General features: G+C 41.6%; 1 protein-coding gene and 1 pseudogene across 1 annotated transcript; both read right to left on the bottom strand.

Annotated features, from left to right (window-relative positions):
• Nucleotides 1-6,188: 6,188 nt before the first annotated feature.
• LOC139367777 (aerolysin-like protein) lies at nucleotides 6,189-9,301 on the bottom strand (annotated as a pseudogene).
• Nucleotides 9,302-21,309: 12,008 nt separating this feature from the next.
• LOC139368985 (aerolysin-like protein) lies at nucleotides 21,310-25,184 on the bottom strand. Its single transcript, XM_071108520.1, has 4 exons — nucleotides 25,025-25,184; nucleotides 24,648-24,678; nucleotides 22,530-23,057; nucleotides 21,310-22,237 (listed from the first exon to the last, which is right to left on the bottom strand). The coding sequence occupies exons 3-4, from the start codon at nucleotides 23,010-23,012 to the stop codon at nucleotides 21,788-21,790; spliced, it is 933 nt and encodes a 310-aa protein (XP_070964621.1). The 5' UTR covers nucleotides 23,013-23,057; nucleotides 24,648-24,678; nucleotides 25,025-25,184; the 3' UTR covers nucleotides 21,310-21,787.

Genomic DNA, 25,184 nt, shown 5'->3' with positions numbered 1-25,184 from the left:
AATATGAGTTGTTTATGGTGCTGGAACTAATCTCTCCAAACAAAGTTGCCTCTGAAATATCTGAAAGAATAAAGACTGAATTGTATTAATATAAAACAATATTCATTAACACAGTCTGCAGTATTCACAGGTATGCATTAATATATTATGACACTGTCTAATATAGAACAGGATCTGTCAAGCTTTTAAAGTACCTGTCCAATTAAAACTGACCTTAGCTAGAGAAACCTGTGTTTAGTCACTCACCTGAACACATTTTACACAGGATCAGCAGAGCTATCTAGAGAAGCCTGTGTTTAGTCACTAACCTGAACACATATTACACAGGATCAGCAGAGCTAGCTAGAGAAACCTGTGTTTAGTCACTCACCTGAACACATATTACACAGGATCAGCAGAGCTAGCTAGAGAAACCTGTGTTTAGTCACTCACCTGAACACATATTACACAGGATCAGCAGAGCTAGCTAGAGAAACCTGTGTTTAGTCACTAACCTGAACACATATTACACAGGATCAGCAGAGCTAGCTAGAGAAACCTGTGTTTAGTCACTCACCTGAACACATATTACACATGATCAGCAGAGCTAGCTAGAGAAACCTGTGTTTAGCCACTCACCTGAACACATATTACACAGTATCAGCAGAGCTAACTAGAGAAACCTGTGTTTAGTCACTCACCTGAACACATATTACTCAGGATCAGCAGAGCTAGCTAGAGAAACCTATATAATACACAGTATCAGCAGAGCTAGCTAGAGAAACCTGTGTTTAGTCACTCACCTGAACACATATTACACAGTATCAGCAGAGCTAACTAGAGAAACCTGTGTTTAGTCACTCACCTGAACACATATTACACAGTATCAGCAGAGCTAACTAGAGAAACCTGTGTTTAGTCACTCACCTGAACACATATTACTCAGGATCAGCAGAGCTAGCTAGAGAAACCTGTGTTTAGTCACTCACCTGAACACATATTACACAGTATCAGCAGGGCAGGCCAACGTCCACCATGTGAAAACGCTTATGCAGGCCTTAGTTTCAAAGATGGATATTCATTCTCTAATTTAAGTAAGCTTCCGTGTTAAAGATGCATAAGGTAAGACTTAACAATTTGGTGAAAATGTCATTACACACTGTCAGCTATCAGTATTTAAAATTGTTCTGAGAGAAGATGCAGCTTCTATGACTACCGTGATGAACTATATCAACTTCATTATTTGGGATTTATTACCAGTTATGTCTGCAGGCAGAAGGCACAGAAAGCAAACCAGAGTGTGTGAGAGAGTTGAGCAACACGCAACTCCCCGTGGGGTGAAAAAATGTATGGGATTGCAGGTGCGGGCAAGGATGACAGAAAAGAGGTATGGGATTGCAGGTTCGGGCAAGGATCACAGAGGCAGAGAATTTAGAGTTATCAGGGAATTTATTTCCTTCACACTGTAAATTGGGGAAAATGGTCTGGACAGAACCAAAGCAAAGAAAGTAAAAGTTAAAGCCCCCTCTCCTACCTTATTTACCTTGTACCAACTGGCGCACTAACCAAAATACAGGGGATGGTCCGCCTAGGTCTTACATAGTGTGCATAGACATAATACATTCTACGGGTATATGTATGCCCGCAGGGCTAAACTCAAAAGCATAGTTACATTCCTGGGACCACTTAAATGGTACTTTGTGACTGAGCAGAGATGTAAGGGGAGCTCCTACTGTTGAAAAATTCTTACAGAACGTACGATAGTACCCTACCATCCCCAGGAATCTGCGCAACTGGCGGTGAGTTGTTGGAGCAGGAAAAGCAACAATTGCTTCCACTTTGCCAGTTACTGGACGCACTTGACCTCGTCCCACCTGTTTCCCTAAGTAAGTCACAGTAGCCTTCCCAAACTCACTTGGCCAAATTGAGGGTTAAAGATGCTTTCTCCAACCTCTGAAACACACTTTAACTTCTCTAGGGTGGGGGCAGCATTCAGAATTTTGGGTGAAAAGCATGCCCAAATTAAACTTCCTGCTTCTCGGGCCCAGAAGATATGATATGCATATAACTGGTAGATTTGGATAGAAAACACTCTAAAGTTTCCAAAACTGTGTCTGTGAGTATAACAGAACTGATTTGGGAAGTATTATTTGTTGTTGTTGTAGTTTTCTATTCAATTCCATATTCAACATCATATATCTGTGGCATTGTATTCTGTGACAAAACTGCACATTTTAGAGTGGCCATTTATTGTCCCCAGCACAAGGTTCACCTGTGTAATGATCATACTGTTTAATGAGCTTCTTGATATGTCACACCTGTCAGATGGATGGATTATCTTGGCAAAGGGAAAATGCATAACAGCGACAGTGTTCAGTATATTCCCCCAGGTGCTGCAGTGGAACCAACACTTTACATAGTGATATATATATTATTGTTCAGTGTATTCCCCCAGGTGCTGCAGTGGAACCAACACTTTACATAGTGATATATATATTATTGTTCAGTATATTCCCCCAGGTGATGCAGTGGGACCAACACTTTACATAGTGATATATATTATTGTTCAGTGTATTCCCCCAGGTGATGCAGTGGGACCAACACTTTACATAGTGATATATATTATTGTTCAGTGTATTCCCCCAGGTGATGCAGTGGGACCAACACTTTACATGGTGATATATATTATTGTTCAGTGTATTCCCCCAGGTGATGCAGTGGGACCAACACTTTACATAGTGATATATATTATTGTTCAGTGTTTTCCCCCAGGTGATGCAGTGGGACCAACACTTTACATAGTGATATATATTATTGTTCAGTGTATTCCCCCAGGTGCTGCAGTGGAACCAACACTTTACATAGTGATATATATATTATTGTTCAGTGTATTCCCCCAGGTGATGCAGTGGGACCAACACTTTACATGGTGATATATATTATTGTTCAGTGTATTCCCCCAGGTGATGCAGTGGGACCAACACTACACATGGTGATATATATTATTGTTCAGTGTATTCCCCCAGGTGATGCAGTGGGACCAACACTTTACATAGTGATATATATTAGTGTTCAGTGTATTCCCCCAGGTGATGCAGTGGGACCAACACTTTACATAGTGATATATATTATTGTTCAGTGTATTCCCCCAGGTGATGCAGTGGGACCAACACTTTACATGGTGATATATATTATTGTTCAGTGTATTCCCCCAGGTGATGCAGTGGGACCAACACTTTACATAGTGATATATATTATTGTTCAGTGTATTCCCCCAGGTGATGCAGTGGGACCAACACTTTACATAGTGATATATATTATTGTTCAGTGTATTCCCCCAGGTGCTGCAGTGGAACCAACACTTTACATGGTGATATATATTATTGTTCAGTATATTCCCCCAGGTGATGCAGTGGGACCAACACTTTACATAGTGATATATATATTATTGTTCAGTGTATTCCCCCAGGTGATGCAGTGGGACCAACACTTTACATGGTGATATATATTATTGTTCAGTGTATTCCCCCAGGTGATGCAGTGGGACCAACACTACACATGGTGATATATATTATTGTTCAGTGTATTCCCCCAGGTGATGCAGTGGGACCAACACTTTACATAGTGATATATATTAGTGTTCAGTGTATTCCCCCAGGTGATGCAGTGGGACCAACACTTTACATAGTGATATATATTATTGTTCAGTGTATTCCCCCAGGTGATGCAGTGGGACCAACACTTTACATGGTGATATATATTATTGTTCAGTGTATTCCCCCAGGTGATGCAGTGGGACCAACACTTTACATGGTGATATATATTATTGTTCAGTGTATTCCCCCAGGTGATGCAGTGGGACCAACACCTTACATGGTGATATATATTATTGTTCAGTGTATTCCCCCAGGTGATGCAGTGGGACCAACACTTTACATGGTGATATATATTATTGTTCAGTGTATTCCCCCAGGTGATGCAGTGGGACCAACACTTTACATGGTGATATATATTAGTGTTCAGTGTATTCCCACAGGTGATGCAGTGGGACCAACACTTTACATAGTGATATATATTATTGTTCAGTGTATTCCCCCAGGTGATGCAGTGGGACCAACACCTTACATAGTGATATATACATTATTGTTCAGTATATTCCCCCAGGTGATGCAGTGGGACCAACACCTTACATGGTGATATATATTATTGTTCAGTGTATTCCCCCAGGTGATGCAGTGGAACCAACACTTTACATAGTGATATATATATTATTGTTCAGTATATTCCCCCAGGTGATGCAGTGTCAAAAGGTAATTTAATTAATTCCAGGATTTGCACATTTGGATGCGTTGAGTAATTAAATATTAATTTAAAGTCTTTCACGTTATTTATCTTAATCTCTTCAAAAACTCAATCATGGACACTCTTACTGACAGTTGTGGCTGCTTCGTGAAGTCTATTTGGTTCTATATTTTATATTTTTAATCACCATTTTTAAGCACCATCCCTTTTGGTAGGCCGTCATTGTAAGTAAGAAATGTTTTCTTAACTGACTTGCCTGGTTAATCATTTAGATAGTCCCACTGAATAGCTACAGAGTTACTAGTGTTAGTAATTGAACTGTCCCAATGGATATCTGTTTAGTGATTATTGCATATTAATTTAAACAGTCTTTCACTTCATTTAGATAGTCCTGATGCATTTCTATTGAGTGATTAATGCATATTAATTTAAACAGTCTTTCACTTCATTTAGAGATTCCCAATTCATATCTACAGAGAGTTACTAGTATTAGTAAATGCACTGAACATGCTCATCAGTTGATACGTAGTTGAATGTGGAGTAGATAATCTGTAGACACAAATTCAGCTCAACTTGTTTGACTTTATTTTGAGTTCTAAATAAAAAAATTTATTTGACCTTCATTTAACTAGGCAAGTCAGTTAAGAACGAATTGTTATCGACAATGACGGCCTAGGAACAGTGTGTTAACTGCCTTGTTCAGGGGCAGAACAGATTTATACCTTGTCATCTCAGGGATTTGAAATAGCAACTTTTCAGTTAAAGACCCAATGCTCTAACAACTAGGCTACCTGCTGCCCCATAGTGACAGGATTTACAACAGAAATGCTGTTAGTTGCAGCTGAGATGCTGCTTGTATTATACACAATGTATAGTCCAATATTTACACGTCTTTTGGGTTAGGGGGATTGAGGCAAGTGTTTAAATTGTGCAGTATTTAGCAGTCACAATACGAGTCTGTTAACAGATGTGAATGTACGCGTGTTTGAGGGACTGCGTGTGTTAATCATAATAAACCATTTGTTAGAAAGAGATCAACGTAACGACAATATTTGTGAATAGTATATCCAATGCTAATTTAAATTTAACTGGAGATGTGCGAAGTAATTATTTAATCAGTGTTCATAAACTCCAATTATGTTTATCTGTCTGATACCCAGAGTTTGTAAAGTTCTGGTCTTAAATAAAACAGACAGAATTCCCAGCTCACAATTGATCAGGTCCCAATTTATTTGCGAGAGCTCCAAAGTTTTCACAATTACAGTCCTTCTTATATCATTTCTAAACTACGCACATACATACACACAAACATGGATTTTCACATGAGTCTAACCACAGTTTATAACCCCTCAGCTGACCGTTCCAGGCTCCCCCAGACACCATAACTCTGGAGGAGCTCTCCCTGTCCTCTCTTATCTCCACATACATTCCTTTCTTCCTAGGTACATGCCATATAACCCGTTCCTAATGGACAAACATGATTTAATACTACAAGAAAGACAGGGTAGAATTCTTGCCAGTTATAGTGCAGTATACCTCGTTTAGTCATTATTGATAAAAATCCCATAACAAGATATGACAAACACACAAGACAAATTCTTTCTGAAATTAAGTTATCGTTACATAACATTGTGTTTATGGTAAATGGGGGTCTAACCATAAAACATTTTGATATGAATGTTGTTCAATAATTCATACAAAGTGTTATTACAACGTCATTGGACACAAAAGGCACCGGATTGTAGGAAAGATCCACCTGTTGTTACGCCCTCTGCTGAGACAAAAAAACCTGGGTCCAATTAGAATCACTCAAAGATGATCATAATAACAGAAAAGGCACACAAAGAATCAGTCATGGTGTCAATTTCTATCACTGTGCACACTATTCATGATGTCATACACTTGTCTCATCTCTCCTTTGTGGATAACGTCAATGAAGTGTAAGTCACACCAGTGGATGGGAAGAACAGCTGACTGCCATTCATGCAGGTGACTTTCACTATGGCCCTGTAGTCAAGGTCGAAATTTGCTTTTCCCATTGTGCTCTCAACATCCATGGTCGTCCATGGAGGGATCTTCACTTTGATAGTATCCGATTCTGTTATGGTCTCTGTCTTCTGCAGGCTGGTGGATTGCTCCACTCCCACGGTCAAGCTGAACCCTGATGACACCTCGACCAGATACGGGATCCCCACGTTGACACACTCAAGGTGGATTCTATTTTGTTGCTGACGGACCAGGAGGAAGACATGGTCAGGGTTTTGCTGTATGTAATGGACTCTTCTTGAACCGAAGAGGTGTTGTTGTGGTGAGACACGGATTTCACATATTCTGGGGTCACCTAAAATCAACACACAAAGATACAAGTTGTTCAAACAAGACAAAGACAATTTAAGAACTAATCATCGGTGAGGAACTGATAAATAGATTTTTAGAAAGCCAACAATAATAACGTGTGTGTTATCTTGGCCTGATGCTTACAGTGCCTTGCGAAAGTATTCGGCCCCCTTGAACTTTGCGACCTTTTGCCACATTTCAGGCTTCAAACATAAAGATATAAAACTGTATTTTTTTTGTGAAGAATCAACAACAAGTGGGACACAATCATGAAGTGGAACGACATTTATTGGATATTTCAAACCTTTTTAACAAATCAAAAACTGAAAAATTGGGCGTGCAAAATTATTCAGCCCCCTTAAGTTAATACTTTGTAGCGCCACCTTTTGCTGCGATTACAGCTGTAAGTCGCTTGGGGTATGTCTCTATCAGTTTTGCACATCGAGAGACTGACATTTTTTCCCATTCCTCCTTGCAAAACAGCTCGAGCTCAGTGAGGTTGGATGGAGAGCATTTGTGAACAGCACTTTTCAGTTCTTTCCACAGATTCTCGATTGGATTCAGGTCTGGACTTTGACTTGGCCATTCTTACACCTGGATATGTTTATTTTTGAACCATTCCATTGTAGATTTTGCTTTATGTTTTGGATCATTGTCTTGTTGGAAGACAAATCTCCATCCCAGTCTCAGGTCTTTTGCAGACTCCATCAGGTTTTCTTCCAGAATGGTCCTGTATTTGGCTCCATCCATCTTCCCATCAATTTTAACCATCATCCCTGTCCCTGCTGAAGAAAAGCAGGCCCAAACCATGATGCTGCCACCACCATGTTTGACAGTGGGGATGGTGTGTTCAGCTGTGTTGCTTTTACGCCAAACATAACGTTTTGCATTGTTGCCAAAAAGTTCAATTTTGGTTTCATCTGACCAGAGCACCTTCTGCTTCCACATGTTTGGTTTGTCTCCCAGGTGGCTTGTGGCAAACTTTAAACAACACTTTTTATGGATATCTTTAAGAAATGGCTTTCTTCTTGCCACTCTTCCATAAAGGCCAGATTTGTGCAATATACGACTGATTGTTGTCCTGTGGACAGAGTCTCCCACCTCAGCTGTAGATCTCTGCAGTTCATCCAGAGTGATCATGGGCCTCTTGGCTGCATCTCTGATCAGTCTTCTCCTTGTATGAGCTGAAAGTTTAGAGGGACGGCCAGGTCTTGGTAGATTTGCAGTGGTCTGATACTCCTTCCATTTCAATATTATCGCTTGCACAGTGCTCCTTGGGATGTTTAAAGCTTGGGAAATCTTTTTGTATCCAAATCCGGCTTTAAACTTCTTCACAACAGTATCTCGGACCTGCCTGGTGTGTTCCTTGTTCTTCATGATGCTCTCTGCGCTTTTAACGTCCCTCTGAGACTATCACAGTGCAGGTGCATTTATACGGAGACTTGATTACACACAGGTGGATTGTATTTATCATCATTAGTCATTTAGGTCAACATTGGATCATTCAGAGATCCTCACTGAACTTCTGGAGAGAGTTTGCTGCACTGAAAGTAAAGGGGCTGAATAATTTTGCACGCCCAATTTTTCAGTTTTTGATTTGTTAAAAAAGTTTGAAATATCCAATAAATGTCGCTCCACTTCATGATTGTTTCCCCACTTGTTGTTGATTCTTCACAAAAAAATACAGTTTTATATCTTTATGTTTGAAGCCTGAAATGGGGCAAAAGGTCGCAAAGTTCAAGAGGGCCGAATACTTTCGCAAGGCACTGTATGTGTAAAGGTTTAAAAAAATAAATAAAAGGATTTTGGGGCTATTTTACTGACCAAGGCCAATTAAATATAAGGAATGACTGTCCTAGAAATGAGATGCTTGATGAATGTCGACCCCCATATTGGATTACATGTTTTAAAGTGGACAGCCCCCTTAATGTTAGAGCATCAGCCCTCCCTCTCTCCACCACTACCTCCTCTCCTCTCCTCCCCTCCCTCTCTTCCCCTCCCCCCTCTCTCTTCACCTCTTCCTCCTCCCTCTCTTCACCTCTACCTCCTCTCCTCCCTCCCTCTCTTCCCCTCTTCCCTCCTTCCCTCTCTTCCCCTCTTCCTCCTCCCCTCCTCCCCTCTCTTCACCACTACCTCCCTCCCTCCCTTTAATGGTAGAGTTTTCCTCAGCTGTCTACACACATCTATGGAAGAGCTCACCTGGGGTTTGAAGAGAGACAGGGTGGGATACTCCATGTCGGTCAGCACGGATGACTTGATGGTGTTGATGAAGAGGAAGCCCATGCAGTCAATGTCCGAGCCAGACCTGCCCTCCAGCCCCAGGCAGAATCCGGACCCCACATCTACGGTGTACTCTTCAGTACTTCAGTGGCCAGCTGATTTTTTCAAAGAACTGCTGATTCTTACTCGTCGTGAACTTGATGGCACCCGGACGTTAGCCGGCGCCGTTACCCCACAGAGACAGCTTGGTGATGTGCTCGCCGAGGTACAACTCAAACTCATTGAAAGTGTTCGCATCTACAAAAGTCGCAACGTGCCTGTCCACTAGCTCCTCCCACACAGCTTTGACCTGCCAGCGTTCCACCGCCACTCCGATCTTCTTGAGGGTGGCACCGTTGTTCATGCCGTGGAATTCAAATGAACAGCCTCCTCCACCACCGATCAACTGCAGTGTGGTTGCCATGTGTGTGCGTCACGTAACCTGAAATACAAATTTGTACGGATCAATTTATGAAGCCTCCAACTCAAAGGAGCTCTGATTCGGACATTCAAAGCCATGGAGTCCCTCTCCTACTCCCAGCACCTCCCACTCTACCTCCTGCTGTTTCTCCCCTCTTCAACACCATGGAGTCCCTCTCCTTCTCCCAGCACCTCCCACTCTACCTCCTGCTGTTTCTTCCTGATCAACACCATGGAGTCCCTCTCCTTCTCTCAGCACCTCCCACTCTACCTCCTGCTGTTTCTTCCTGTTCAACACCATGGAGTCCCTCTCCTTCTCCCAGCACCTCCCACTCTACCTCCTGCTGTTTCTTCCTGATCAACACCATGGAGTCCCTCTCCTACTCCCAGCACCTCCCACTCTACATCCTGCTGTTTCTTCCTGATCAACACCATGGAGTCCCTCTCCTACTCCCAGCACCTCCCACTCTACCTCCTGCTGTTTCTCCTGATCAACACCATGGAGTCCCTATCCTAATCCCATCACCTCCCACTCTACCTCCTGCTGTTTCTCCTGATCAACACCATGGAGTCCCTCTCCTACTCCCAGCACCTCCCACTCTACCTCCTGCTGTTTCTTCCTGATCAACACCATGGAGTCCCTCTCCTACTCCCAGCACCTCCCCACTCCACCTCCTGCTGTTTCTCCTGATCAACACCATGGAGTCCCTCTCCTAATCCCATCACCTCCCACTCTACCTCCTGCTGTTTCTTCCTGATCAACACCATGGAGTCCCTCTCCTACTCCCAGCACCTCCCCACTCCACCTCCTGCTGTTTCTTCCTGATCAACACCATGGAGTCCCTCTCCTACTCCCAGCACCTCTCACTCTACATCCTGCTGTTTCTTCCTGATCCACTTGGTGAATTATGTGTAATGAAACATATTGTTGTGTAAGTGAGCACGTCAATATTCATTAATATGTATATAACAATATATAACAATATTCATTAACACAGGCTGCAGTATTAACATGTATGCATTAATATATTGTGAAATTAATTATAAAATTAATTCTGATGTTGTTATAATTACAAATCATCATGAATAATGATGAGAGCAAATCTTACAGATGCTACATCAGAATATGAGTTGTTTATGGTGCTGGAACTAATCTCTCCAAACAAAGTTGCCTCTGAAATATCTGAAAGAATAAAGACTGAATTGTATTAATATAAAACAATATTCATTAACACAGTCTGCAGTATTCACAGGTATGCATTAATATATTATGACACTGTCTAATATAGAACAGGATCTGTCAAGCTTTTAAAGTACCTGTCCAATTAAAACTGACCTTAGCTAGAGAAACCTGTGTTTAGTCACTCACCTGAACACATTTTACACAGGATCAGCAGAGCTATCTAGAGAAGCCTGTGTTTAGTCACTAACCTGAACACATATTACACAGGATCAGCAGAGCTAGCTAGAGAAACCTGTGTTTAGTCACTCACCTGAACACATATTACACAGGATCAGCAGAGCTAGCTAGAGAAACCTGTGTTTAGTCACTCACCTGAACACATATTACACAGGATCAGCAGAGCTAGCTAGAGAAACCTGTGTTTAGTCACTAACCTGAACACATATTACACAGGATCAGCAGAGCTAGCTAGAGAAACCTGTGTTTAGTCACTCACCTGAACACATATTACACATGATCAGCAGAGCTAGCTAGAGAAACCTGTGTTTAGCCACTCACCTGAACACATATTACACAGTATCAGCAGAGCTAACTAGAGAAACCTGTGTTTAGTCACTCACCTGAACACATATTACTCAGGATCAGCAGAGCTAGCTAGAGAAACCTATATAATACACAGTATCAGCAGAGCTAGCTAGAGAAACCTGTGTTTAGTCACTCACCTGAACACATATTACACAGTATCAGCAGAGCTAACTAGAGAAACCTGTGTTTAGTCACTCACCTGAACACATATTACACAGTATCAGCAGAGCTAACTAGAGAAACCTGTGTTTAGTCACTCACCTGAACACATATTACTCAGGATCAGCAGAGCTAGCTAGAGAAACCTGTGTTTAGTCACTCACCTGAACACATATTACACAGTATCAGCAGGGCAGGCCAACGTCCACCATGTGAAAACGCTTATGCAGGCCTTAGTTTCAAAGATGGATATTCATTCTCTAATTTAAGTAAGCTTCCGTGTTAAAGATGCATAAGGTAAGACTTAACAATTTGGTGAAAATGTCATTACACACTGTCAGCTATCAGTATTTAAAATTGTTCTGAGAGAAGATGCAGCTTCTATGACTACCGTGATGAACTATATCAACTTCATTATTTGGGATTTATTACCAGTTATGTCTGCAGGCAGAAGGCACAGAAAGCAAACCAGAGTGTGTGAGAGAGTTGAGCAACACGCAACTCCCCGTGGGGTGAAAAAATGTATGGGATTGCAGGTGCGGGCAAGGATGACAGAAAAGAGGTATGGGATTGCAGGTTCGGGCAAGGATCACAGAGGCAGAGAATTTAGAGTTATCAGGGAATTTATTTCCTTCACACTGTAAATTGGGGAAAATGGTCTGGACAGAACCAAAGCAAAGAAAGTAAAAGTTAAAGCCCCCTCTCCTACCTTATTTACCTTGTACCAACTGGCGCACTAACCAAAATACAGGGGATGGTCCGCCTAGGTCTTACATAGTGTGCATAGACATAATACATTCTACGGGTATATGTATGCCCGCAGGGCTAAACTCAAAAGCATAGTTACATTCCTGGGACCACTTAAATGGTACTTTGTGACTGAGCAGAGATGTAAGGGGAGCTCCTACTGTTGAAAAATTCTTACAGAACGTACGATAGTACCCTACCATCCCCAGGAATCTGCGCAACTGGCGGTGAGTTGTTGGAGCAGGAAAAGCAACAATTGCTTCCACTTTGCCAGTTACTGGACGCACTTGACCTCGTCCCACCTGTTTCCCTAAGTAAGTCACAGTAGCCTTCCCAAACTCACTTGGCCAAATTGAGGGTTAAAGATGCTTTCTCCAACCTCTGAAACACACTTTAACTTCTCTAGGGTGGGGGCAGCATTCAGAATTTTGGGTGAAAAGCATGCCCAAATTAAACTTCCTGCTTCTCGGGCCCAGAAGATATGATATGCATATAACTGGTAGATTTGGATAGAAAACACTCTAAAGTTTCCAAAACTGTGTCTGTGAGTATAACAGAACTGATTTGGGAAGTATTATTTGTTGTTGTTGTAGTTTTCTATTCAATTCCATTACAGTATCCATTGACTTAGGACTCAAATTGCAGTTCCTATGCCTTCCACTAGATGTCAACAGTCTTTAGAAATTGTTTCAGGCTTTTATTCTGAAAAATGAGGAAGTAAGAGCAGTCTGAATGAGTGGACACTAAAGTGTCACAGAGCTTTTTCATGCGGCGACCGAGAGAGTCCCTTTCTTGTTTACCTTTTATATTGATGACGTTTTTGTCCTGTTGAAATATTAGCGATTATTTAGGCTAAAAACAACCTGAGGGTTTAAATTATACATCGTTTAACATGTTTCTATGAACTTTACGGATACAATTTGGATTTTTTTGTCTGCTTGTTTTGACTGCATTTGAGCCTGTGAATTACTGAAGAAAACGCGAGAACAAAGCAGAGGTTTTTGGATATAAAGATACTTTATCGAACAAAGGGAACCTTTTTTGAGTAAATGTTGCTGGTTGCTGAGTGCAACCATATGAAGATCATCAAAGGTAAGGGATTAATTTTCTCTATTTCTGACTTTCTTAGTTTTCTACTTGGCTGGTTACTGTTTGTAATGATTTGTCTAGTGGGCTATGTTCTCAAATAATCGTATGGTATGCTGACACCCTGGTTGGATTCACAAGAAGTTAATCTTTTAACCTATGTAAAATTAATTTTGTTTTCTGAATTTTTATAAAGAGTATTTCTGTATTTGAATTTGAATTTGGCGCCCAGCAGTTTCACTGGCTGTTGAAGAGTTGGGAAGCAAACGTCTCACGTACCCAAGAGAGGTTAAGGTGGCGAGATGATCAGACCAAGTAGACAAATGAATCACCACATCGTCAAGGTAAGCAGTAAATTTGGCATATCCACGAACACAATGTTAAGGCTGAGAAAGAAAAGGTGAGAAAGTAGGAAAAGATGACCTCTAAACAAAAGGAGAACGTCTCACCACTGGATCTCTCGCTCCACACTCGAGACCTCTCCCTGCAAACCATGACAGATAAGTATGAGGCTGAGCGGAGCAAGGGCGACACCTACGTGTCTAAAATAAAACCCTCAACTCCCAGATGGACTCTGCAACGCAGCAGAATACCACCCTTAGGTATCATCTGGAGGAACTCCAGAACAGCGCTATCGCGGGACAACCGAACCAAGCATCCTAGCTCACATCCGGAGCTCAAGGAACGAGGGAATGTAGACATCAGGAGATTTCAGCCTTTTTCTCTTGGCCATTCAGCCCAAAGTGACATAGCACCTCCTCCCCAAAGGAACCACATCTTGACTTTCCTCTTGGCCATTTGGCCCACAATTCTACACGGGAGAGTGCAGATGCTCCTTGTGCACTTGGCGGGGATCGCCTTGACAAAATCTTCAAAAACTTTCCGCCTCTCTGACCCCGTTCCAGGAAAGCCAAATGACACTGAAACATTCTTAGCAGACATAGAGGACGCCTTGGATGGCTACCCAAAAGCTATGAATGCTGACAGACTACCTATTGAAGCGAACACCCAACAGACACGTGACAAGGTTCATCCGTCTACAAGAGCAACACATGCAAAATGACTACACTAAGCGAGCTACGATTTAGAAAATAGAATTAAGTGGTTCTGCGACTCGCAAACACGACAGCTCGTTGGCTAACAATATCAAACAACCCTCGAAATGAAAACCCACAACCCTACTATCATAGGCTTCGTTCAGCTTACTTTGGCATGCTCACTGAAACAGAAATGGAATACCTATTACCATTCAAACAACTGTTTCTGTCAAACATGTCTCCCAACCTCATCAACTACTTGGGCCCTACTGGTCGGTTTGCCGATCTCGAAGCTCTGAGAGCTTGCAGGCACCGCTTTCGAAGCATCAAAAGACTAAGGGCTAGGAGCCCGGACACCTTGGCTTTCGAGCTTAGGCGTGAACCATCACGCCAATAGAAGGTGCAGCATCAGGGACAGGTGCGGTAAAAGATGACTCACAATGGGGGTGGCTACCAAGTAACCACCACACCGATAACCACCACATTAGTATTGTGTGTCGATCAGTAACACAACATCTCAATTTTATCTATTTTAAAGTCAGGCAATAACATAGCAAAATGTGGAAAAGGTTATGGGGTGTGAATTCTTTCTGAAGGCGCTGTACATCCTGTCAAGATGTTCTCTTCATGTTTAAAGCCAGATGTACACCAGACATTTTTGGACACGATTTAGCTGTCCCAGACAAGTTTTTGAGATGACGGCATGCGCTCTAGATGGCGGGAGGAGAGGTCATAAAATGTCTCGCTCGCTAAGGAACAATTTCAGGGTTTTCTCACAAGGTTTATTAATTTTAGGCTGCAGTTGCAACAAAGAAAATATATAGTCATACTTTGGTTAGCTAAACACGCTGAAACTCTTCAAAAGCTGGCTAGCTTATTAGTTGGACATCGTCAACATTTTTTAAATGGCTTGACTAATTTCAAAATGATTCAAAATAGCTAATTAGCTAGCTAACATCTTCATAGATAGCAGCATGGAGTCAGGACATAACCAAACTGAGATAATGGATGTTAAGACCACCAAGGAGAAAAGATGCATTGCTGAAACTCATTCATATGCTTGCAGTGTAGGGGGGGGGGGGTGAATTTGGGGGGGGGGGCTAAAATCAAAGAGAGAGCAGATGACATCATGGACTTGGTGTAAAAGAACACTGTCTGCATCGTTAACCTGAAGAAAGTGATTGATTTCAATGCTGAAGAAGTAAATACTCTGAAGGAGCAGAACGCAACATTGAATACTCAAGTTGCAAAGCAGGAGAAGAAACTAATTGAAAATGGAGTCAAAGGTTAACGAGACTGACAGAGATGGAATCTTCAAATTGACGGAATCACAGAAAGATCTGATGAGAACATCAAAGCAAAACTGAATGATATTTGCAGGGCAATAGTCCCAGAGGACGAGCAGAATATTGTTGCAGGTTCTCTGGGTGTGGTGCACCGCCTGGGTAGGCTGGGAGATGTGGAGAACAACCAGCCACCGCGACCAGTGATCATGACATTAGTCTCCAGGACAGCAACGGATCTGATTAGGAAAAGTGCTAAGAAAAATGACTATTTAAAGAACAACCTGTGGTTCAAGGAGGCCCTGACAGCGTTTGATAAAGACACTTAGAATCGTCTGTGGCCCATGATTGAAAGAGCAAGGAATGAAGGGGAAAGTGCATATTTGGCAGAAGTCAAGGCTTTTGTTAATGGAAGGGAAATTCGCGCTGGCGACTAGCTTCATGGTTACTGGATTTACCAAGTTGCAGGACTGATTTTTATTTGCAACGGGTAAAAGTTTTTCTTGTTTGTTTTTTTTATGGCAGGGAAAGCCGCACTGACACTTAATGTTAGTTTGATTTGTTAGATATTTGTTTTAACAATGCATGGTGCAAATGTTATTTACAGTTGGTAAAAAAAAAAATGAAACGTTTTCACTTTATATCTACCACCTGGACTGTTTTTATTTGCCACTAGCAAGAATGTTTCATTTGATGAGAATCCGGTTCTTGTGAATTTATACACGTTTCACATTCTTCATACAGTCACTGGGATAGAAAATGTCCTTTTCTATTTTTTCTAATATTTTATTTTTGTGTTGTGAAAATGAGAGTGATAGCTTTTAATTAATTCAAGAAACTCATGTCTGTTCCACCGACACTGCCTGTTGGAAGTGTCAATGGGGGAATGGTATTTGGCTTTCATTTGGTTGCAATTGGTCAGCAGGTGTATATGTTTTAAAGGGCAACTTTAAGGGTCATAAACTGAGTCATGAAGAAGATAATGTAGGGAGATGAATTATGCTATTGGTAGATGTCAACCACGTTCAATTCATTGGTGTGAATACTTATGCAACCAATAACAAGTCAAGTAACAGTGTTTAATTTAGAGACATTGAGAGGAAATTAAGTAAAATGAAAAATATTTTTTCGAAATATGTTACTTTCACACATTAACAAGTCCAATACTGAAAATGAAAGATAAACATCTTGTTAATCTACCCATCGTGTCCAATTTCAAAAAGGCTTTACAGCGAAAGCACAACATATAATTATGTTAGTTCAGAGCCAAGTATAAAAAAACAGCCATTTTCCGGCCAAAGATAGGAGTCACAAAAAGCAGAATTATACATAAAATGAATCACTCTTTGATGATCTTCATCAGATGACACTCATAGGACATCATGTTACACAATACATGTATGTTTTGTTCGATAATGTGCATATTTATATCCAAAAATCTCAGTTTACATTGGCGCGTTACGTGCAGTAATGTTTTGATTCCAAAACATCCGATGATCTTGCAGATAGCAACAGAAATCCCAGAAATACTCATAATAAACATCGATAAAAGATACAACTGTTATTCACAGAATTAAAGAGACTTCTCCATAATGCAACCGCTGTGTCAGATTTTTTTTTTAAACTCATGGCTTGTTTTTGCTCTGACATGCTGTCACGGCCATTAAAAGAAGAGGACCAAGGTGCAGCGTGGTGAGCGTACATTGTCTATTATTAATAAAAATGACGCCGAACAAAACAATAAACACTACAAAAACAAACAGTGAAGCTAAAGGCCATGTGCCCTAAACAAAGTCAACTTCCCACAAACACAGGTGGGAAAAGGCAGCCTAAATATGGTTCTCAATCAGAGACAACGATAGACAGGTGTCCCTGATTGAGAACCCTACCCGGCCAAACCATAGACATACAGAACATAGAATACCCACCCCAACTCACGCCCTGACCAATCCAAACTAGAGACATAAAAAGGATCTCTAAGGTCAGGGTGTGACATATGCACTGTCAACTGTGGGACCTTATATAGACAGGTGTGTGCCTTTCCACATCATGTCAAATCAATTGAATTTCCCACACGTGGTCTGCAGTTGTGAGGCTGGTTGGACATTGTGAAAAATTCTCTAAATTGACATTGGACGCGGCTTATGGTAGAAACATGAACATTACATTCCCTGGCTACAGCTCTCGTGGACATTTCCGGCATTAAGCATGCCAATTGCACTCTCCCTCAACTTGAGACATCTGTGGCATTGTGTTCTGTGACAAAACTGCACATTTTAGAGTGACATTTTATTGTCCCCAGCACAAGGTTCACCGTGTAATGTTGTTTAATCAGATTCTTGATATGTGGCTGAAGAATCAGAATTAGCTCGGTAACATAGATAATTAAGATGTCTTATCTACATATTATGCTTAATTGATTGAACTCTTGTTATTAGAATGTATCTCTTTGGACTCTGGTGTTGGCAGTTGCACTTCCTCCCTCCTTTGGGCCTCAGTCACCTGGGGCCCAGAGAGGCGAGAAGTCAGGCTTGTCTAGCACATGTCCCTGTTGCTATGCAGAATACCAGAAAGAGAAGAGGACAGGAGGGAACATTGTCTTCATATGATGGCGTGATTATTGGGGAACCAATTACTTGTCTCCACAATGTCTGTGCTCCAGTTACTCTCTCCTTCAGCCTTGGGGGAGATACGGTCTGATATGGGATGTGTGGGGTTAGTGTCTGGAACCATTGTACATTATCTCTGATGTTGCACCTATCCTGGGATAGTGTATGACCCAGAGGCTCACTCTCCTCAATGAGCTTGTCTAGGCGTGTGCTCAAGACATGGGTTTTTACCTGAGATAGGGGTATGTGGAGCTGACCGCTGATTTATGCCATAGAATGAGTTGGTGGTTCTGTACTGTGAGGTACCAGGGATGAGATCAGAGCCTTGTCTTAGGGGCCAAACTCTGTACAATAAGAACAGTCTCCATAACAAATGCTATCTGGCTGGAGGATACTCCTATCTCATTTATCAAGTCTCACCTTGTGACCCATTCCACACATCTGTTGTTTGTCATGTAGACTAAGGGGGGGGGGGGGGGGGGGGTGTATCTTTGCCATATAAAAGATGTTGGTACTCTTTCTGTCTGGGCTCTCAACCCAACAGTCAAGAGTGTTGTGTTGACCAGCCTCGTTGTTGCAGAGCTTTCACTCTATTCACTCTGTGTGCATGTCGTGAGCTTGCTCCTTTAGTAATAAGTGAATAAAGATTTTTGATGAACTACAACTTTGACTAAGTTTGTCTCTCATCATTTGATAATACAGAAACTACCACCACAGATATGCCACACTTGTCAGGTGGATGGATTACATTGGCAAAGGAAAAATGCTCACTTACAGCGATGTAAACACATTTTGTGAAAATAGTTTGAGAGAATTACATTTTTTGTGTGTGTGGAATATTTATGGGATCTTCTATTTCAGGTCATGAAACATGGGACCAACACTTTACATGTTGATCTACAGTGGGGCAAACAAGTATTTAGTCAGCCACCAATTGTGCAAGTTCTCCCACTTAAAAAGATGAGAGAGGCCTGTAATATTCATCATAGGTACACTTCAACTATGACAGACAAAATTAGGAAAAAAATGCAGAAAATCACATTGTAGGATTTTTAATACATTTATTTGAAAATTTTGGTGGAAAATAAGTATTTGGTCAATAACAAAAGTTTTATCTGAATACTTTGTAATATACTCTTTGTTGGCAATGACAGAGGTCAAACGTTTTCTCTCTTTTCAATGGTTTTAACCTTTGTTTAACTAGGCAAGTTGTCAGCTGAGAACAAATTCTTATTTACAATGACAGCCTAGGAACTGACGGGCAGATCGACAGAAGTTTACCTTGTCAGCTTGGGGATTCAATCTAGCAACCTTCGGTTACTGGCCCAACGCTTTAACCACAAGGCTACCTGCCGCCAGATAGTTACTAGAATATGCTCTTAAATTGAAACTGATATGCAGCTGAGATGCTGCACAATTTACAGTCCAATATTTAAACTTATTTGGGGGAAGGGGGGATTGGGGCAAGTGTTTAAATTGTGCAGTATTTAGCAATCATAATATTCTGTTAGCAGCAGTTGTGATGTGTGTGTGTGTGTGTGTGTGTGTGTGTGTGTGTGTGTGTGTGTGTGTGTGTGTGTGTGTGTGTGTGTGTGTGTGTGTGTGTGTGTGTGTGTGTGTGTGTGTGTGTGTGTGTGTGTGTGTGTGTGCTGACAAACACATTGGAAGATTCTGATATTAAATAATAAATTAGTCATGATAAACAATTTGATTAGAAAGAGAACTCAACGTAATGATAATTAAAATATTTGTGAAAAATATTTGTGAATATTTGTGAATTGCATTAATATTATATCAAATGGAAGTTTGATATGGTAAAGTTTTTATGGTAAATTTGGGTCTAATCATATATTAAAACATTTCACAAAGAATGTGGTTCAGTAAGTACTCATTCAAGGGTTTTTCTTTATTTTGACTATTTTCTACATTGTAGAATAATAGTGAAGACACCAACACTATGAAGTAACACATATGGAATCATATGGTTAAGGTGGACTCTTCTTCTTGGTGAAATAGCCCTTACACAGCCTGGAGGTGTGTTGGGTCATTGTCTTGTTGAAAAACAAATGATAGTCCCACTAAGCTCAAACCAGAAGGGATGGTGTATCGCTGCAGAATGTTGTGGTAGCCATGCTGGTTAATTGTGCCATGAATTCTAAATAAATCACAGACAGTGTCACTAGCAAAGCACCCCCATACCAAAACGCCTCCTCCTCCATGCTTCACGGTGGGAAATACACATGCAGAGCTCATCCGTTTGCCCACAATGCGGCGGTTGGACGCAACGGTTTGGATCCAAAAACTCAAATTTGGACTCCAGCCCAAATGACACATTTCCACCAGTCTAATGTCCATTGCTCAGATTTCTTGGCCCAAGCAAGTCTCTTTCTTCTTATTGGTGTCTGTTAGTAGGGGTTTATTTCGACCCTGAAGGCCTGATTCACACAGTCTCCTATGAAAAGTTGATGTTAAGATATGTCTTTTACTTGAACTATGTGAAGCATTTATTTGAGCTGCAGTTTCTGAGGCTGGTAACTCTAATAAACTTAGACATGCAGCAAACGTAACTATGGGTCTTCCATTCCTGTGGCGGTCCTCATGAGAGCCAGTATCATCATAGAGCTTGATGGTTTATGCAACTGCACTTGAAGAAACTTTCAAAGTTCTTGAAATTTTCCAGATTGACTGACCTTCATGTCTTAAAGTAATGATGGACTTTGGTTTCTCTTTTCTTATTTTAGCTGTTCTTTCCATAAAATGGACTTGGTATTTTACCAAATAGGGCTGTCATCTGTATACCACCTCTACCTTGTCACAACACAACTGATTGGCTCAAACACATTAAGAAGGAAATCAATTCCACAAATTAACTTTTAAGAAGGCACACCTGTTAATTGAAATGCATTCCAGGTGACTACCTCATGGAGCTGGTTGAGAGATTGCCAAGAGTGTGCAAAGCTGTCATCAAGGCAAAGGGTGGCTATTTGAAGAATCTAAAATCTTTTTTGATTTGTTTAGCACCTTTTTGGGTTACTACATGATTCCATATGTGTTAGTTCATAGTTTTGATGTCTTCACTATTATTCTGCAATGTAGAAAATAGTCAAAATAAAGAAAAACCCTTGAATGAGTAGGTGTTCTAAAACTTTTGACCGGTAGTGTATGTGGTAACATGTCATGGAACACAAAGGCACCGTATTGTAGGAATGACCCACCTGTTGTTAAACCCTCTGCTGAGACAGAAAGAAAGAGCTGAGTCAACTGGGTTGAATTAGAATCACTCAAAGTGTATCATAATAACAGAAAGAGCTGAGTCAACTGGGTTGAATTAGAATCACTCAAAGTTTATCATAATAACAGAAAGAGCTGAGTCAACTGGGTTGAATTAGAATCACTCAAAGTTTATCATAATAACAGAAAGAGCTGAGTCAACTGGGTTGAATTAGAATCACTCAAAGTGTATCATAATAACAGAAAGAGCTGAGTCAACTGGGTTGAATTAGAATCACTCAAAGTTTATCATAATAACAGAAAGAGCTGAGTCAACTGGGTTGAATTAGAATCACTCAAAGTTTATCATAATAACAGAAAGAGCTGAGTCAACTGGGTTGAATTAGAATCACTCAAAGTTTATCATAATAACAGAAAGAGCTGAGTCAACTGGGTTGAATTAGAATCACTCAAAGTTTATCATAATAACAGAAAGAGCTGAGTCAACTGGGTTCAATTATAATCACTCAAAGATGATCATAGTAACAGAAAAGGCACACAAAGAATTAGTTAATTCTATCACTGTACTTATTATCTCTCCTTTGTGGATACCCTCGCTGAAGTGTAAGTCACACCAGTGTAGACGCCATTGGATGGGAAGACCAGCTGACTGCCATTCATGCAGGTGACTTTCACTTTGGCCTCGTAGTCGAGGTCGATATTTGCTCTCCCCACTGTGATCTCAACATCCATGGTCTTCCCTGGCGGGATCTTCAGGTTGATGGTATCCGATTCTGTTATGGTCTCTGTCTTCTGCAGGCTGGTGGAATGCTCCACTCCCACGGTCAAGCTGAACCCTGATGTCACCTCGACCAGATCAGGGATCCCTGCTTTGACGGACACATTCAAGGTGGACTCTATCTTGTTGCTGACGGACCAGGAGGAAGTCTTGGTCAGTGTCTTGCTGTATGAAATTGACTCTTCTTGAACCAATGAGGTGTCATTGTGGTGAGACAGAGATTTCACATATTCTGGGCTCACCTAAAATAAACACACACACACAGACACACACACAAATATACAAATTGTTCAGACAAGACAAAGACAATTTAAGAGATAGTCATCAGTGAGGAACTGATCAATTGTTTTTTAGAAAGCCAACAATAATAACTAATGTGTCTGTATGTGTGTCTGACTGTCCTAGAAATTAGATGCCTGATGAATGTCGACCCCCATATTGGATTACATGTTTTAAAGTGGACAGCCCCCTTAATGTTAGAGCATCGGTAGAGTTTTCCTGAGCCTGTCTACACACATCTATAAAAGATCTCACCTGGGGTTTGAAGAGAGACAGGGTGGGATACTTCATGTCGGTCAGCACGGACGACTTGATGGTGTTGATGAAGAGGAAGCCCATGCAGTCAATGTCTGAGCCATACCTGCCCTGCAGCCCCAGGCAGATTCCAGACCCCACATCTATGGTGTACTCAGTCTTCAGTCCCCAGCTGGTCATTTTTTCAAAGAACTCCCGGTTCTCACTCGTCGTGAACTTGATGGCACCCAGACGTGTGCCGGCGCCGTTGCCCCACAGTGACAGCTTGGTGATGCGCTCGCCGAGTTTGAACTCAAACTCTTTGAAAGTGTTCGCATCTCCAAAAGTTGCTACTTTCCCGTCGGTAAGCTCCGCCCGCACAGCTTTCACCTGCCAGCCTTCCACCGCCACTCCGATCTTCTTGAGGGTGGCACCGTTGTTCATGCCGTGGAATTCAAATGGACTGCCTCCTTGACCACCTATTAGATCCAGTGTGGTTGCCATGTTGAGGGTGTGTGCGTGTGCGCGTGCGTGCGTGCTTCAAGTAACCTAAAAAATACACATTTGTACATACTGTAACTCTAAGCTCCAACTCAAAGGAGATCTGATTCAGACATTCAAAGCACCAAAAGGAAATTAAAGAACAAGATATAAGGATCAAACGATAACCAAGGGATATAATGACTCATGGTTGGAATTAGAGGTCAAGCAACATACTGTATCAGTCTAATGCAGGGCTCATCAACCTTGTTCCTGGAGAGCTACCCTCCTGTAGGTTCACACCAGGGCTCTCCAACCCTGGTCATGGAAAGCTACCCTCCTGTAGGTTCACTACAAACCCAGTGGTAACTAATCTGATTCAGCTTGTCAAACAGTTAATTATTAGAATCAGGTGGACTAGATTGAGATTGGAATAAAAAAATACAGGACGGTAGCTCTGGTCTAGGGTGAGTAAATTGCTGCACAATCCTCAGGTCACTGAGAATTACACATTCTTAAATTGCTCCTAACTCCTCCTTGTCCTCCACCCTCCTCTGATTTTTACATCTGTATTCATCCGGAATCTATCACACCCATTCCTTCCTCCTCAGCTAGGAACCTCAGAGTCTCCATGGAGTCCCTCTCCTTCTCCCAGCACCTCCCCACTCTACCTCCTGCTGTTTCTCCTGATCAACACCATGGAGTCCCTCTCCTACTCCCAGCACCTCCCCACTACCTCCTGCTGTTTCTTCCTGATCAACACCATGGAGTCCCTCTCCTACTCCCAGCACCTCCCACTCTACCTCCTGCTGTTTCTTCCTGATCAACACCATGGAGTCCCTCTCCTACTCCCAGCACCTCCCCACTACCTCCTGCTGTTTCTTCCTGATCAACACCATGGAGTCCCTCTCCTTCTCCCAGCACCTCCCACTCTACATCCTGCTGTTTCTCCTGATCAACACCATGGAGTCCCTCTCCTACTCCCAGCACCTCCCCACTCCACCTCCTGCTGTTTCTTCCTGATCAACACCATGGAGTCCCTCTCCTACTCCCAGCACCTCCCACTCTACATCCTGCTGTTTCTTCCTGATCAACACCATGGAGTCCCTCTCCTACTCCCAGCACCTCCCCACTCTACCTCCTGCTGTTTCTTCCTGATCAACACCATGGAGTCCCTCTCCTACTCCCAGCACCTCCCACTCTACCTCCTCCTGTTTCTTCCTGATCAACACCATGGAGTCCCCCTCCTACTCCCAGCACCTCCCCACTCTACCTCCTGCTGTTTCTTCCTGATCAACACCATGGAGTCCCTCTCCTACTCCCAGCACCTCCTCACTCTACCTCCTGCTGTTTCTTCCTGATCAACACCATGGAGTCCCTCTCCTACTCCCAGCATCTCCCACTCTACCTCCTCCTGTTTCTTCCTGATCAACTTGGTGACTTGTGTAATGAAACATATTGTTGTGTAAGTGAGCACATCTATGCATTTTAAAATTAATTCTGATGTTGCTATAATTACAAATTATCATGAATAATGATGAGTATGAATGTAATAGATGCTACATCAGAATATGATAACCTGCCCTATGATGTTGAGTATGAATGTAATGTAATAGATACCACTTCGGAATATGAGGTGTTTTTGGTGCTGTAACTCACCTCTCCAAACAAAGTTTCTTCTTTTAAATATCTGAAAGAGTAAAGATTTAATTGAATTAACATTTAACAATATTCTTTAAGACAGGCTGCACTGTTCACAGGTATTCAATAATATATTATAATATAACTTACAAACAAACTTACGAACGAACGGACAGACTGATCTGTAGTCCCCTCCCCAATTTCATCGTAGGGGACAACAAACCCATACCATATTTGTTTAACTAGACTATATAACTGATTAAGCAACTGTTTCAGAATATAGGAAGCATATGTTCCCTGAAAGTCTTGATCATTTGTTGGTCAAAATAAAAACATAGCTTTCAAATATTTCCTCATATAGCAAGATGAGTTATTTAGAGACGTTGTGTACTTACATAGAATGATATGCAGGCCTCAGTGTTAAGGATGACTATAGATGATCTTGATGAAAGAAAACTGATTGGTCTGATTCAATATGCAATAAAGTTGTTTAATAAGAGTCAAGACTCTAAGTAAAGTTCAAAGACGCAACAGCGGAATATGTGTCTCTGGAAT

This window comes from Oncorhynchus clarkii, chromosome 16 (genome assembly GCF_045791955.1).
Source record: "Oncorhynchus clarkii lewisi isolate Uvic-CL-2024 chromosome 16, UVic_Ocla_1.0, whole genome shotgun sequence".
Lineage (NCBI taxonomy): Eukaryota > Metazoa > Chordata > Actinopteri > Salmoniformes > Salmonidae > Oncorhynchus > Oncorhynchus clarkii.
The sequence above is the reverse complement of the archived record's forward strand: the minus strand, read 5'-3'. Positions and strand labels throughout refer to the sequence as shown.

Coding starts and splice junctions, on each gene's coding strand:
- LOC139368985 (XM_071108520.1), bottom strand. CDS start 23,012: ATGGCAACCACACTGGATCTAATAGGTGGTCAAGGAGGCAGTCCATTT. Junction 22,238..22,529: donor TGTCTCTCTTCAAACCCCAG/GTGAGATCTTTT, acceptor TGTTTATTTTAG/GTGAGCCCAGAATATGTGAA.